At 31.8% G+C, this 17,533-nt stretch overlaps 1 protein-coding gene across 5 annotated transcripts in view; it reads left to right on the top strand.

Annotated features, from left to right (window-relative positions):
- CEP44 (centrosomal protein 44) overlaps nucleotides 1–16,577 on the top strand; it is a 51,944-nt gene extending 35,367 nt beyond the window's left edge. For 4 of the 5 annotated variants that reach the window (XM_079142697.1, XM_079142696.1, XM_079142698.1 and 1 more), the window contains exons 2-11: nucleotides 217–355; nucleotides 2,869–3,016; nucleotides 4,577–4,723; nucleotides 5,429–5,554; nucleotides 7,684–7,854; nucleotides 9,076–9,282; nucleotides 9,972–10,044; nucleotides 15,235–15,359; nucleotides 15,609–15,646; nucleotides 16,362–16,577. In XM_079142697.1, the coding sequence (XP_078998823.1) occupies nucleotides 267–355; nucleotides 2,869–3,016; nucleotides 4,577–4,723; nucleotides 5,429–5,554; nucleotides 7,684–7,854; nucleotides 9,076–9,282; nucleotides 9,972–10,044; nucleotides 15,235–15,359; nucleotides 15,609–15,646; nucleotides 16,362–16,404 (1,167 nt within the window). In that variant the 5' untranslated portion in view covers nucleotides 217–266 and the 3' untranslated portion in view covers nucleotides 16,405–16,577. The remainder of the gene's footprint in view (nucleotides 1–216; nucleotides 356–2,868; nucleotides 3,017–4,576; nucleotides 4,724–5,428; nucleotides 5,555–7,683; nucleotides 7,855–9,075; nucleotides 9,283–9,971; nucleotides 10,045–15,234; nucleotides 15,360–15,608; nucleotides 15,647–16,361) is intronic. The other variant, XM_079142699.1, reaches the window with a different exon arrangement.
- Nucleotides 16,578–17,533: the final 956 nt, after the last annotated feature.

The following is a 17,533-nucleotide window of genomic DNA, read 5'->3' on the forward strand; positions in this document are numbered from 1 at the left end:
AAAAAAATATTGGAGGGGTAGGAAAAAAACTCACTTAATATTCTAGAATTTGTGGTAGATACAAGCCAAGAAGTACTTGACAAGTAGGAGAGATAATAGCAGAAATAGGGCCAGGATAAAGTCAATATGATAAGTGCCCATAAGAGATGTGTACAAGGAAGAGTAGAGAAGTTTCAAAACTGACTTAACCACTCTTTCATGGATTTTTATTTTTAGGTAATAAATTAGATTATCTCAAGGGTAGGAGCTGAATCTAATGTTAAATAATGGCAACAGGTGACTTAAAAAGAAGTTTACGGAACCTTGAACAAGTGCTTCGCTTATTAAATTATCCTGAAGAAGTGGACTGTGTAGGGTAAGTTATACTGTGAAACTTATTTGTATTATTTTTGCTAATAATTTTAAGGGAATAGCTAAAGAAAAATAAAGATTTTATCCTATTTAAAGTTCCTTTGAAGTTGTAAAATATTTGAGAAAGCATTGTAGGAGTTTTTTTTTTTTTTTTTTTAAGTATTGGTTAATGAAAAATTCCAGCCCAAAAGATTTAAGATACTACTTTTAAGTACATTGTACACTAATATAAGGTATTTTCCTCTGTAACTTTTAAATTCTTAGAACTATAACAAACAGGTTTTACTATTATAATCTACCACTCATATTCAGTTGAATTATATTTCTTATTTTTTAATATATTCAAAATGAGCAGAAATTGCTGCTTTCTTGTAGAATGTAGCAACATACATTTTCCTTTACAAATGCCAATCTAATTTGATAGTCATGTTATTCTTTATCTTTTAATACATCTGTTTCTTCATAGTGTATATTCTTACCTGTTATCATTGTTTGGTTGATTCATTGATTAAATGTTTCTCCCAGTAGAATGTAAGCTGAAGTCTGGGACTTTGTTTTGTTCATTACAGAAACTCTACATTTAGAACTGTACCTGGCATATATTAGGAGTCGATAGACATTTATTGACTGGAAGAGTATCAAGGGACAAGTCCAAGTTAGGTATACATTCAAGTAGTGGAGTTAAATTAACTACTAAGTAGAATCCTCAAGTAATGGGCTTTACATAGGAGAATGGATATTCTTATTGTACACTAGGGAGGACTAACCCCAGAGAAGGATGTAAGTGAAAAGATAGGAGAATAAGGAGAAAGTTTAATTACTGTTACTACAGGCATTATATGTGAGAAACAAAGGTATGAAACAAATGTAATCCATAGTTTGTAGCAGTTATCTTGGCTTCTGAAAATAAGAAAATCTCAACTATCCAGAATTTTTAAAGACTTAACCAGTTTGAGTACAAAAGTTTTTTTTTCTTATCACTTTTGAGTGTCATTTTAAGACATTTTAGATAGGAACAATTCTCAAATATACCAATAGTGACTTGTGTTCTTTGTACAGTTGTTTTAATTAGCTTTTCATTGCTGTGACCAAATACCTGGGCAAGAACAACTTAGAGGAGGAAGAATTAATTTGGGCTCATGGTATTAGAGCTCAGTAGTAAGCTGAGTTCACTGCTCTGGGCACAAGGTGAGGCAGGATATGATGGTAGAAGGATTCAGCAGAGAAAAGCTGCTCAACTCATAGAGGAAGCAGAGAGGAAATGGGTAAGAAGTCATAGGGAAGATGCACCCTTCCATGTCATGCCCCCAGTGACCTGCCTCCTTCAGCCACACCCCACCTGCCTGTAGTTAACACCCAGTTCATTCAAGTGAGGATGAACTGATTAGGTTACAGCTCTTGAAATCCAATCATTTCACCTCTGAGCATTCCTGCATGAACAGAGGAGCTTTTGGGAGACTCTTCATATCCATAGCAGCAGTGTTTAAACATATAATTTTTTTAATTGAACCATAAGCATTATTAAAAATAATGCTTTTTAGATTATTCCCAAACATGGTAATATTGGCAGGGTCTATTAAGGGAAGTATGCTGCTTCTTCCACAGAGACTCAGATTGTTTCCTTCTCATCATCACACATATACAAGTACATACACATAAAACTCCCCTACATAATTTGATTCTTTCTACTTTTTCTGTAAAATTGAAAATTTTTTTTCTTACCATGAACTGTTTTTTTGTGTTGATATGCTACTGATTTGTAATATCCTTTTTGTTTTTTACTGTTTCTAATCTGCTAAGTCCTTAGAAGTGAATAATAAAGGTCTTTGAAATTGTATAAAATGTGTTAAATGTACTCCTGGCTGTCATCTATTCATAAAGTGAATAAAATGAACAGATTTTGCTGGTCAAAGGCATTTCTTTCATTTTCTGTTTTTGGACTGTACTCCAGATAAAGAAGGTTGCCAGAGCAATTTTCTCTTTGATTAAAATATTGCTTTACCCATATGGAAATACTAAAGAGAAAAATCCTGTGCATTTTTGTGGAAAACTAATAAGGTATAGGTTTCAACTGAGCAGAAAGTGGGATATAGTAAACTGCTTACCTAATTATTGTATATGCTCTTTCTAGTCCCTTTTTCCTTATTTGTAATATAACTCATAATATTTACTTTTGTAAATCTTTGTATCGAACAAATAAGGTAATGTAACAAGTATTTACAAAACCACCAAGTGCTGTTGAGCACTGTGAAGTGTTAGTAAGAGAAAATGAAGTAAATTGGGTAAGACGAAGCTCATGAATACTATCGTAAATAGACTGATGGTACTAGATGTTTCATACTAGTCTGGCTAGAGTGGTTTAGAATGGGAGATAGAATCTGGAGGGTCGTGTACCCCCTAATTGTATAATGGCTGTAGTATTAAGTTACATATTATTTAGAAGATTTTTAATACCACCTTGATCATTCAAATTTTGGAATTAAGCTCATTAAAGCCGGTTTTTTTTTTTCCTAACAGTTTGATAAAGGGAGACACAGCAGCATCTTTGCCCATCATCAGCTATTCTCTTACTTCATACTCACCTTACGTAACAGAACTTCTGATGGACTCCAACATAGAGCTAATTGCAAAGAATGACTTGCGCTTTATAGATACTGTCTATAAGGTATTTTGAGTTTATGAAACAATAATATTTTAGAAGTTATTAAATGAGTTTTTAAAATTAATGTTTTAATAGTAACTCCTTAAATATTGTCACATGTCACTTAACAGTGGGGATATTCTGAGAAGAGTTGTTTGGTGGTTTTGTCATTATGCAAACAAACATCATAGAGTGTATGTACACAAACCTAGACAGTATGACCTACTACATACATAGGGTATGTATACAGGCTATTGCTCCCAGTCTCTAAACCTGAATAACACATTACTATACTGAATGTTGTAGACAATTGTAATACAAAATAAAGATTTGCATATCTAAACATATAAAAGGTACAGTAAAAGTATTAGGCAATAGGAATTCTTCAACTCCATTATTATCTTCTGGGACCACTCACATATGTGGTCCATCATTGACCAAAGTGTTCTGCAGCCCATGCTTCTGTATGCAGCATATATAGTTGACAGAATATTTTTCATATTCATTCATGTCATTAAAATGCATAACCTATGTAAATCAAGATGCATTTCAAGTTTGCTTTATGAATATGAATGTTTCCTACTCTGATAAATTACAGCAACTATAAACACAAGTCACTGACTATCATTTACCATTTTCTATCAAATGTTGGTAAGATTTGGTATACTGGCAGAATTTGGAGATGTAATTATGTTCAGTAAAAATATGTAGTTCATAAAATTATAAGTTAATTTAATCATGCATAAGAACTGAAACTTTCAGATAATTTGTTGAGGTCTGAGACCTTGTCTTATATTGTATCTACTTTAGTATCTACATTTCTACTATGTGTATATTGAATGTAATCTCATACTTGATAGTTTTAAAACTATTTTTATCATTAAATTTTGTTCAAGTACTGTAATTTTTTTATGGTAAAGCCTATTTATTAAATCTAATCTAAAAAAATGGGGTTGCTTTTATACGTAGCTCCTACTTAATCTTCCTGTTCTTTGCATCTAACCCCAGAAAGCTTCCATAGAAGCCTAAGTAGCATACAAGAAATTTTAGGGCTCCATACAGCAGAACCTTAGAACCTTGGTCTAGTCTGTTTACAGATGAGAAATTGAGATAAAAAAAAACATACTGACTGGTCTAAAAGTGTAGTAGAATATAAACAAATGGAACTATGGTTTTCTGACATTTAGTATAGTAGCACATGGTTTTCTGATTATTTAAGGAGATTTCTACTACCTATGAAGATTTTTAATTTTTTGATGATTGACTATTTTTGCATCTCTCTGGCACATTGCTAGCTACATGATTTGTTTGTTTTGCTGTAATGGGGATTGAACCCAGAGCTTCTAGGTAATATTAGTGCAAACTGCCACTGAGCTACATTCCCCAGCCCTCTATGTTTTTTACCTGGATGTGTCTCCTGGCTCACACCAGCTCTGTAAATCTCTGTAATACCTTTAGTTAATGGCTTAATCTTTCTTGTTCTCTCAAAGGTAGCTATTACTCTCTTGACCTAGTAACCATTTATCATTTTGAATAAAAGAAAAAAAATGGCTTCTATTACATGAATCTTTTTCCTCTTTGCAGCTTCTTCGTGATCAATTTAATTATAAACCAATTTTGACAAAAAAACAATTTATTCAATGTGGGTTTGCAGAATGGAAAATCCAAATTATTTGTGATATTTTAAATTGTGTGATGAAGAAGCACAAGGAATTAAGTAGTCTTAACAAGGTACTTAATCTAATCTATGAATAGATTTGGATGCTAACTTATGCTAAATGACCCAGCATTTTAATGTATAAAATAAAGCCCCTGTATAATACGCCAGTTACTGCATAGTACAGTTATTGCGTTATTCATAGATTTGGGTAACTTCACAAAGTTCATTTACTTTAAATGCTAATCACTTACTTTTATACACCTGTGACTTGGAACTGCTAATCCTAAACCAGCCGTTCAAAGATAGTGCATATTCATCACTTCTTAATTTTTTTTTTTTTTGCGGTACTGGGGATCAAACTCAGGACCTTGTGCTTGCAAGGCTAGCACTCTACCAGCTGAGCTATCTCCCCAGCCCACTTCTTAATTTTTAAAAGACATGTAGTTTCATTAGTCTCATTATTTGTTAGATATATTTTATATATGAATATTTAAATGATAGTGAAGTTAAGCATATGTTATTCTTTCACAGAAAATTTGTAATTAATGCCTTTTTTTCATACCAAATATTGAACCCAGGGGTCCTTTATCACTGAAATATATCCCTAGTCCTTTTTATTTTAAAATAGGTCTCACTAACTTGCTTATGGCCTTGCCAAGTTGCTGAGGCCAGCCTCAACTTGCAATCCTCCTGCTCTCAGCCTCCCAAGTTGCTGAGATTAAAGGTATGTGCCATCCTGCCCAGCTTAATTATGTCTAATTTTTTTTTGTTTTTAGACTCCATCACAACAAAGAAAGAAAATCACTTCTGGTAAGTCAGAACCTTGTTCAAGCAGTGAGAAAGTACTTGTAGAACCTGTTGGCATTGATGTCACGACTGGCAGGTTTCTGACTTCAGGGAAGGTATGAAAATATGAAGAAAACATGTCATGTCATTTAATGAGAGTTATCTGTATGGTAAATAGGACTGGGATGTTTACTTCATAGACCATATATTGTTTAGAGAACATTCCTAAAGTTTTAAGAAGAGAATAGACATGTAAAATAAAATAATGCTTGTGTTTCTATTTTCAAATTCTGCCTCATTTCCCAGATAAAATAATAACAGTGTTACAAAGTTTCGTTATGCAATTATCTATATATGCTCTTCATTATTATGCATCTGTTCTTCCTAAAATGGGAACATATGAAGAACCTACCATTAATAATAGTGGTGGTTCTGATGATATTTACATACACTGATGTTTCTACAATTAAGAGTATTGATTATCTAATGGTTGATAATCTGCTAATTTGGAATTGGGTTTTGGTTGTTTTGAATATAGGTGCTTTGAATATTTTCTCTTTTTTGATGTCAGTTTTTGACTACTTTCAGCACCTATGCCTAAATGAATCCAGTATATTTAGAGGTATAGTATTTCCATCTCCAAGAGAGATTTAAACCAAAATATTATTTTTAAATTATAAATGTACTTTCACCTGTCTTCCATCTGGCAAAAACTTCCTGAAATTGAAGGATACCATGCCAGATGAATAGGTTCTTATGCTATTCCAGTAAAGGAATTCTAAGAGGCGTGGATTCTGAGTGCCCATAGTTCTCATCCATACACATCTCTTAGATCTTCTCTTGTTAGTTTTTATGATTTTCTGACTGTTAAATGATTTATATTGCATATCCTTCCCCAACTAGAAAATGGATAAACAGGGATTTTCTTATACTACTTTTTTACCTTCACTGTGCTTAGCACAGTATTAGGCATATTTAATAAGTACTTACTACTTTGATACTAAATATGGTTTGATATAGCTAAATGTACTTTTCAATCTACTATTTCAGTATGAAGGTTGAAGGGTAATCTAAATTGTCCTAACAAAGAAAAATGCCAAATTTCAAGACGCTCAACTTGTTTTTTATTGTCTTAGTTTTCTTTGTTATATATCAAAATTTAATGATTTATTTCAGCTCTTCAGTCTGATGTAATTAATACTTAATCATCAGAAATTTGAGTAAATATTAACATTCTAAGAGTTAGAAAAGCTAGAATCTTACGTACATCTCTTTGTCTGTAGGCAAAATATGAGTCAGTACTAAAGCAAATTATCTCCTTCCCAGCACTTTATACAGAATGCTATTTATGTCTTTTTTTGTCACCTATATCAAGATTGTATAGTGCACATGCAAACTGTTTGTGGAAAGTAAGTAGACAAAAGAGCCCCGTGTAAATGCATAGTTGGACCTAGTCCTTCTTGTCAGTACTTTCCCTTTGTCATCATTAGGTTTTAATTGTTAAACATGAAGGTCTAATATAGTTTGATTTGTTTCACAAAGAAATTTATATGAATCCTACTCACAGAACTAGTTCTTGATTATTTGTAAGTTATGTGGTAACCTCTTTTTAAATAACTTTTATGATTTTTAGTTTTTATAGTATACTTACTGAAAACATTATCACTTTAACATGTAATTGATGTTTTAAAATTGAGCAGTTTTTTTCTTTTCTTGTGGTAAGTCTGAAATACCATGTGTTTTGTGTTCTTCTGGCACATGCTAATTGGAACAATCAACATTTCAGGTGCTTACTTAAGACAGTGGCTACTGTGTGGAACAGCACAGTTCTTTTAAAATAACACTTTATATTATGGAATATTTTAAACATTAATAAAAGTACCCATTATCTAATTTCAAAAATTTATCAACTGTTTGCTAATCTAGTTTTGCCTTTATTGTAATCACTCTTACATTTTGAAACAAATCCAAACATCACGAAATAAATATTTCAATTTTTTTTCTAAAATAGAAATGCTTTTAAAATAGAATGCTTTTAAAAACATGAACCACAACTTCATGATCACATAAAATATTATAATAATAGTATTTTGTAGTATTTTGATACATTATATATGATGATTTAAGCTTTTTTTAATCCTTAAAAGAAGATCAAGTATTTTTTTACAAAATGAACATGTGTTTGTTTGAAATAATTGTGGGAGTACAACCATTAAAGCGTTTCTTACATATTTTTCTCATGCAGAAGAAAGCTGTGGTGATTCGTCACCTGTATAATGAAGATAATGTTGACAATCCTGAAGAGTCATCAAGTTCAGTAACAGATACTAGTGAAGCATTTGATGTGTTGAGCGTAAAGCCTTCTGATATAAACATTCCTGAAGAAAATGTCCCTGAAATCAAAGATGAGCAACAAGTACGAATGCTGGACTTCTTAACACATAGCAGTATTTCTCAATTTTGATATCCATGACTGTTTCAGTATTTAAACTTTGAAATATCTCTAGCCTTATATTACTCATGTTATTATTATTTAATAATGAGTCTTACTGAATACAATTCAAGAGATATTATTTGCTACTTCTGTTTAGGATTTTGGACATGTGTTATGAGTAATGCAAAAAAAAATAAGACATGGTACTTTGTTTCAAATAATTTACAATCTAGGAGTAGGAGGGAAGAATAGGAGTTCATTGGATAGGACAAAGGGGAATAAAGGGAATGGAGGGAGATGGGACTAGGAAAGACAGTAGAATGAATCAGACATAACTTTCCTGTGTTCATATATGAATATATGACCAGTGTAACTCCACATCACATACAATCACAAGAATGGGAGGTTATACTCCATGTATTTATAATATGTCAAAATATATTCTACTGTCATGTATATCTAGAAAGAACAAATTATAAAAGTTCTAAACATTTACATTCTAGTGAGATAGGATATAACACTTTATACAGTGGTGTTTCCCTACCACTTTTGTTCTCCTTTATTGGTGATAGGAAAAGCTTGGCACTTCATTGTCTTTTCATTTTCCTCTGATTCCATGTTTTTTTTTCCTATTAGATTACCATTTGTTAGTCTTTATGGCCATGGACCCCATTATGTATATGATTTCTACTGCTTTTGCAAAACATCTTTTTCTATCCTTCTTTTATCTCTTATGTCTTCTGTACATCTCAGTATATAACTGGCATTTTTAAAAACTATCAGATAGCCATTTGACTTATCCAGTTATATGGCACACTGAATAATCTCAGTGAACTGTCATTTTTGGTCATTTCTTCTTAGCATTGTGTTGTTACAAGAAGCTAGTTAGTGAAAATTTTATTGTACTACCTGTATTATTTAAGAGCATTATGCATATTAAGAGCATTATGCATATTAACTCACAGGAACCATATGAATACATATTGTTGCTCTATTTTTTTAGATGAGGGAATGAAGGCATCAGATCATACAATTGAGATGAACTAATTTAAGTGTGCAAGTAGTCCCCTTCCAGTGATAGTTCTCTTAACTTTCTTGTACTGTCTCTCCTAACTATTGAAATAACAGGGTGAGAATGGGAATACATTGACTGTAAAGGTATTTCAGCTTATAAATTATCTTTACTCTTTTTAATCAATTTAGGATATAAAAGTTAATCTTGAGATTACTGCACTACAGACCATGCTTGCTGAATGCCAAGAGAAACTTGAGAAGTTGACTGGCATAGAGAAAAGGCTAGACTGTTTGGAAGAAAGAATGAAAGGAAAAGTGATGGTAGATGAAACAATCTGGACTAATCTTCTAAGTCGTGTCACTCTTCTTGAAACAGAAATGCTTTTGTCCAAAAAGGTATTTCTTTCCTTAATATGTCTAGAATAGCTCAGATATAATAAAGTGTTTTTTTAGTGCTATGTGTGTTTTCTATTGGAAATGCTAAATGTGAGAATATTAGGTAATGGGAAAATGTTTACTTAGAATGAAGTCCTGTCTAAATTTAACCTGTTTTATCTGTGGCTGTTATTTTTATCTTCATCAAATAAGATAATCCGAAAAACCTGTAAGTTGAGCTGTTAGTTGTTAAAAATATTTGAATTACTTAAAATAAGGTAAGAATGTGTTTGACTTTGTTTATAAAACATTTGAAATTAATCTCAATAGTATAATGTTTGCAGGAAATGTTGCAGAAGATGAAAAATTAACTCTTTTTACTTAATAACTTCAATTATATTGTGAATAGATATAATGACTAAACTTACCATTGCTGTATTAAAACTGTGAAATTTAATTTTATTATTTAGGATTCAATTTCTGTTCTGTTTTTTTCCTCATAGAAAGTGAAGTTGGTAGATTCAAGAATTTTACATTTGCTTCTGCATTTAAAAGATGCGTCTAATTCATCGAAATACTTACCTATTGCTTTGAAAATAAAATAATTCAAGTTATTTAAACATTGTTCCCTTTTAATATTTTATATTTGGCAGTAAGAATATAAAATGAAAACTTTTATTTCATTCTAAATATTTAACTGTACTTTGCAGAGTGACCATACAGATTTAAATACAGTGAATGAAGACTGTGCTTCTGGTAGTGATGTGGAGCATCAGACCGTTGGTAAGTAAGTCCCTAAATGCTATTACTGTTGGTGGTATAATAAGGAATTTTTCAGAAAAATAATTTTTATAGGTACTTGGTAATTTTAGTATTCTCAAGCCTTATTTTTTAAAGAAAATGCAAAGAGAAGATAATGAACCTACAGACTACTAAAACTAAAGATTGCTTAAGAGGCCAGCTTACATATCTCATACAACATAGTTGGGTGAATAAATTCAGTGTTGCAAATTTTAGAGACATCTTGCTCTTTTAATCACTCTAATTTTTAAACTTAAGTAGTAGCATTCTTGAGTGCGAATAATATATGTAAAAGAGGAAAATATATTTGTTAGTAATCTGTGAAGTGTTGAAAACCTCTTGCATTTGAATAGTTCACTGATGGTGATAAAAGAAGAAAGATCTAGAATTAGTGACAGATCTTTCCTTTACAAAGATACTTTCAGGGTGACTGAACTACATGGAGCAGCTTGGATAAGATCTGTTTTTCAGCAACAGTTTTTATTCTTTTGATTCTTATGTTTTTCTTGAAAAAACACACTTTTGTGTCTATGATTAAATTGTATTTGTAGGAAAGATACTTTGTACAATTGAGAATTCATTGTGCAGTTAAATTTTAGTATATGCGAATACTTACATTAAATCTTTTTTCAGCTATTATATATATATAATAATAACAATAACATAAATACATTATAGTGCTAACTATGCCTGGTACTGTTCTACCTGTTATATTAACTTATTTAATTCTCAAAATAACTATCCAAGATAAATGCTATTATTACCCATATTTTATAGATGAAGAAACCGAGGTACAGTGAGATTAAGTAGCTGTGCCAAGGGTCACACAGTTATTGAATGGTGGTGGACAGATTTGGCAATCATTTGTTTTCTCTTAACCACTACTTATTTAATACACATGCCAGTTTCATCACATAGAACAATTTCAGTGATTGGGTTATTAATATAATTATTTGAGATGTTATTTCAGCTGCTAAATTTATTATACACTGCAAATTTCAGATTTGATAAAAATGTTAATTTTTTTCCATTTATCATTCATGCATTTATTCAGCATGTATCAAAGCTCCACTTTAAGATTCTTGAAAACAAAAATTATCATATGATATATCTAGCAGACAGGAAGTATATCTTAACTTCTGTATCCACTGTCTATACATAGTAGAGTTCACATGTTTATGCTTTGAAAGAATATTGAATGTATTTTTTGCAAAACATTAACTTTTTAAAGTTTGATTTTGCATATTCAGGCTTACTGTTTTTTAATAACATTATTATTATAGAATATACTCTAAGCCTATATCAGAACACTGAAACCAATTTTAGGTTATGAGTAAGGCAAATACCTGTTTCATACTGTTTATAATCCAACCTAGGTGAATTAGAGTCAAGTTTATAAAGCTTTAACACATTATTCCTTATGTGATACTTGAAAACATAAGGTTTGATTTTATTTGCATGCAGAAAACAGTTATTTACCAGTCTAGACACAGAATCCTATTCCATCAGAAATGATTTTCATGAGGTTCCAAGTTTGTTTCCCTTTATCAAAAGTGTAGTATTCATGGAGAACTATAAGGCAGCCCAGTATCTCAGGAAGAGTAAAGTAGTAGAACCTTTTAAGGACTGAGTTTCTCTTGGGTAATTTTTTTTTTTTTTTTAGAATTTAAGGAAGTGAGGGCTCTTCTGATTTGGGTATTGTCAGGAAGCAGGAGCAATTTGATGATAAGAATGAAATGGAGCTGAAATTTTCAATGGAAAAGAAGTACTCATGTTAGTGAAGAGAGGGCTCTATCTGGTCATTTTTATGGTTACATAATCCCCTGGTTTTGTCTCCTTAGAAATGAAAGTGGTTTTATTTTGATTTCGTTTTTTCTACTTCATGACCTTAGGTAATATTGTTTTTAAAAAAGTTATGTTCATTATAACGTGTTTGTATTATTTGTGGGGAATACAGTAACTTAGATATTAATTGCCATTTAGGCCACCCCCACTGTCAGGGCTGTTTATTTTGTTTTTGCCTGGTTTGCTTTGTTTGGGCCTTTCCCCCCATAGAAGTAAAACATATTATTACTTAAGGTCTGATACCACAAAAGGGTGTGGTTTGTTCTGGTACGACTAGAAGGAGGAGGGGTACATGTAGGAAGGAAGTTGAAGCAAGTGTGGGAAGAGCTAATCATGGAATTTACCCTGGAGTCTAGAAAGATGTTTAGCAAGGTAATATCCTCAATGTGTATCATAAAAGTAGTGTAATGATTGATTAGAAGAAAGTAAGACAAGGACAGTAGTTTAAGAATATGTCATCATCATTATTTTAGAATAATAATAAGTGTGTGAACTAGGGCAACAATTATGAAGATAAAGAGCAGAGATTTTATTTCAGAGATACTTGGGTGTTAAAATCGAAAAGCCTTGGTTATTGATAGAAGTAGAAGGAATGAAGGAGAGAGGAAAAGTTAAGACAGACAGACTGTTTACTCATATTTGATTCATGATTGAGTAGGTAGTTGGTACTCTTTAATAAAATAGGAAATTCAAGAAGAAGAGATTTAGGAAAAATTACAAGTTCCCTTTTAAATATATTTGAATATATTTAAGATAAAATATTCAGAACTGGTTCTAAAATATTCCGAACATAGATCCTTGATATGGAAGTATTGGCTTACAAATTATTAAACAGTAAAGGACTCACTGGTTCCCTTATTGGTAAAAGGTAATAATCTTCCAGAATTGACAGTCAAAGATAAGTGGTCATGTGAGGACAATTGGCTAGAATATCTAGTGTCCTGTACCTTAGATTTCCTTTCTTCAGAGGAATCTCTTAGCATTCATTACTGAAATGCTCTAGTGACTGGCTTCAGGGACCTGGTGTCCAGGGTCACTGCTCTTCATTTTCTTATCCAATCTGAATTTGAGTCTTTTCTCAATTCCCTGCAGCATGGCTAAGAAACCATTATGTTTAAATAACTGTTTACAAAAGGCTCAAGAAAGCAATAAGAAAAATTGTTATAAAAAATAATATGCACTTAATTCATCTCACTATGAAATATGACTGGTGTTTGTATGCTGCACTAAACAGCGTTTGGAATCCGCATGGAGAGATCTGTCTGAATAGCCACACAACCTGAATAATATCAATGTGCAAGGCACATCTTTGAATGAGGCTAAACACCTCAAAATTTAGACCCCAAAACACAGGGTAAAGCCATTCTTTTACCCCCCTCTGTCCTGACTCCTCTTCCTAGAAATCCTCTTTTTGGAATAACATCAATACTGTCAAAGGATACTTATCTCTACCCATAGAAAATAATAAAAGGTTTAGGGCAAAGTAGATACAATGCCTGCTTAGTTTTAGATTATTCCTTAAAATTACTTAATGCCCAAAGCTCCTGGTAAAAAATCTGTATCTTTCTAGTCTTCAAGTTGTACATATGATCTGGAGCCCCCAGGCTCAGCTAATTGGACGAGTAGTAAACACATAACCCAGGGAATACCAGTTCAAAGGGTGTTGAGCCAAATTCTCTTATCACTCTTAGAATTTGGAATTAAAACATCAAGAATAACTTGGTGTTACTCATTACCAAATAATGTTGGGCCTGGGCTAGGATGGCCATTTTGTCCAAATTTGTGCTGGTGACTGAACAGTGAACGCCATTCTACAGACAAAATCAGAGAAAGGGAGCAAGTAACAAGAGAAGTAGGCAAAAGAGACTGTTACTCCATGTGAGATAAAAATTAAAGTCTCATAGTTGTTTCAGTCCTCCTTGGTTAGTATTTTTCCCTAACCAAGGTTATCAATAAAGATTTATAATAAAACTGTATTATGTAAACCAGTTCAAATGGATGCCTGATTTTTTCCCCCTTATCTTTGCAGTCAGATTTACTGTGATATACTGTGGTATGACTATAGAAATGACTTGATAGGGGCATGTACTCTCTCTCTGATGGTGCATAATTTGTTGAATTGTAGGAAGAATTTACCATCATTTTGTCAAATTAATGATATCAGGATATCTGAAATGTTAAGATTTTTATTTAGAAAAAGTCTGTGGATCTTGAATTTTGCATATTATTTTTTCCATATATAGCAACTCAGGATAAGGATGTTTCTTGATTTTTTTAAAGGTATATATTGTCAGTTTTAGTAGTAGTTGCCATTTACCACAGAACAATACTGTAAATATTTATTAAATACTGATAAAAGCATCATGACAAATTCTTATTTGTTATTTAATATAAATTGCCACCATTTTAAGAAAAGAATATATATGCATCAGTGGCTTAAAAATAGGATAATGTTGTTTGAGTCATTCTCTTATTTTTTCCCTCCCCCCACCCCTCCCACCCCTCTTTTCCCTCTATACAGTCCTTCCTTCCTCCATTCTTGCCCCTCTCCCTAACCCTAACCCCTCCCACCCCCCATTATGTGTCATCATCCACTTATCAGCGAGATCATTTGTCCTTTGGTTTTTGAGATTGGCTTATCTCACTTAGCATGATATTCTCTAGTTTCATCCATTTGCCTGCAAATGCCATAATTTTATCATTCTTTATGGCTGAGTAATATTCCATTACATATATATATATATATATATATATATATATATATATATATATCACAGTTTCTTTATCCATTCATCAACTGAAGGGCATCTAGGTTGGTTCCACAATCTGGCTATTGTGAATTGAGCAGCTATGAACATTGATGTGGCTGTATCTCTGTAGTATGCTGTATGCTGATTTTAAGTCCTTTGGGTATAGGCCAAGGAGTGGGTTAGCTGGGTCAAATGGTGGTGCATCAGTGGCTTAAAAATAAATTACAGACTTAACCTATTTATTCACACTGTGTCATGATAAAAATATTTTGCATTTTTTTTTCTAAACAGGATCTTGTTAAGTTGCCTATGCTGACCTCACACTATAAATTCTCCTGCATAGTCTTTCTGAATAGCTGGGATTATAGGCATGTGTTACTATGCCCAGTTGCCTTTTAGTTTTAGTAGCCATTTTTTATCATTTAACTTCTCACGTGTAAGCTGTTCTCTTGAAAGAATACTCTACCAGTAGTCATTTTATAATGATGTTTCTTTTTCTTCCATCTGTAATTCCAAGTTTTAGACATTTGATGCTATTGTGAAAGGAAATGGTGCCCTAAAACTTATTTCTTCTCAGATAGGAAAAACCAAGTGGAGCCATCAGCAAATATTCCTCCATCTTCTGATTTTAGTACAGAATCACCAGAATCAACTCCCAGAACCTCAACTGTTATTTACAGTGGTTTAAAAGAGATTTCAAAGGTAAGAAAAACTGACAACTATATAGATGATTTCCTTTGTAAGGTCAAGAGGAGAAGCAAGCATTGGTTTTAGTGTATATGCTATTATTAGGAAAAAGCAAAACTGTAGATCTTAATATATCAAAAATTATTTGTGATAAGTAATAATATTCAATGCAATGTTTCAGACTGTATTTTATATATCATGGTCCATCTTTGAGGATGGTTTACTTTGAGAAATCGCCTAAATTTGTTGCTTTTTAAATTAAAGGAAACAACAATCCAGAAATTGGAAAGGATGAAAAAAATGTAAGTAACAGAAAGGGGCAACAGAAATTAATTTCTCTGTAGGGAATTGTATTGGATTACAATATATATAGAATGTGCATATGTGTTTCAAACCTTAAACGTCTCAATCAGGTGTGGAATTTCCTTCAAGACTCCAGTGGATAATAAATCTACCTACAATTCTGTGTTTGTGAGATGAATCACTGTTTTGGTTTCCAACAAGTGGTGTAAAACATTGTTAATGGAATTAACTGTGGATTAAAGAGTTCAAAGGTATTTTTGGTTGATAGTTAATCAAGTTATCTATTTTTGATAACTGACATCAAAATATTAAATATATGTAGATAGATGGTTTAGAGTATTTTTTTCAGTAAGTTATTGATAAAGTGATACAAATAACAGTACTTTTGTTTAGTTCAAATGACATTGCACCTGGTAGTTTTAAAGACCACTTCAAAGGAAATATAAAAAATGAAATTTTTTAAGAATATTATGCAACCTACCACTTCAGAAAATTTTTTATCTTTCAAAATGTGAGAAGTATTAAAATAACTTATGCTTCAAGAATTGACTTTTTTGTCTCCTGTGTTATACTTTAAGTTTATTAATAGCAACTGTGCCTAAAAGTAGGAAAAAATATTAAAATTTAGACTCAAAAGCATAATCCTAACATTTTAAATTTATTCATTATGAATTACTTATTGACATAATGTATCATTTGTTTATTCTGTTTCAGGTTTGAAGAAACAGCAGAGTTACTGAAATGCTCAAGTCACTAATTGTAGAAATTCCCGCATGAACATCTCTAAAACTATGACTACTGTACATGTTGTATATTTTAAAAATTCTCTACATAATTTTAATATACTGCAATATTTTTATTAAGAATTTGAATTCCATTTGATATGAGTTTTTCATTCATTATTAAATAAATATTATTATTGAGCTTTGATTGTACTGCTTTACTCTCCTTCACTTTTCTTAGGAAAAACTTGTTTCAGTACATTGCTTTTAAAGAGTGAAGTCATTGCAGCAAGCACTGTATTTTTGTGTTGACATTTGTTGGCAATGTGCTAAATAATATGTTTTTTAAAGTACAGACTTGAGGACCGTGGTTCACATCCTGTTGGAAACATTCCAGCTAGGACTTGCATATTGTACCCAGGAGGCTCTCGTACATACCATCTTGCCATCGGTGCTGATGAATAAGTTGTAGTGAAAAGTTTAAAATGCTCGTTGAACATTAAAACAAAAATACAGCTTTTTTATTCCTAGTCAAAAAGCAGCGATACCTTTCCAGTTAACACTGAGAATCAGGGTATGATTCTCCTTTTGTATTGAAACAGGTCTGAAAGATCACTTTGAGAAATGTGTTGAGTATTTAAGAGCCCTGTTCTATAACACATTTTAAGACCAGCAGCACAGATGCAGATGGTGGGTGTCAGAAGATACACAGGGAAATTTTTTTTTCTCTTCCAATGATAGGAAGTTGTAAATATTTTTGAAGAGAAAACGCCTTAGATGAAGTTCACAAGCAAGAGAAAATGAAAGTCATTTTAGAAATTATTACATAAGTATGTTTTTAAACTTTGTAAATAAAAATGTACTAATAATCCTGTGCAATACTCAGGAAAATTGACTCCATTATTGAAAGGATAAAAAGGATTTTTTTCTTTTTTATCATATAGATCATCTGATTTCATCTTACTTATTCATCTGTTTACAATACACATGTCTAATTTGATTTTCACTGGTAAACAAAATATTTAAGTTTTAAGTAGAGGTAACTTTTGAGAAAGCATGTTTAGTATCCCAGTAAATGTTGTCACTAGACTTCTAAAACTTAACTTTTTATGTTAGCCTATAAAAGCACATAACCTTGAATCTAGTAAAGTTTCAATAATACAT

The sequence above is a fragment of the Sciurus vulgaris genome, assembly GCF_902686455.1.
Source record: "Sciurus vulgaris genome assembly, chromosome: 5".
Taxonomy (NCBI): Eukaryota; Metazoa; Chordata; class Mammalia; order Rodentia; family Sciuridae; genus Sciurus; species Sciurus vulgaris.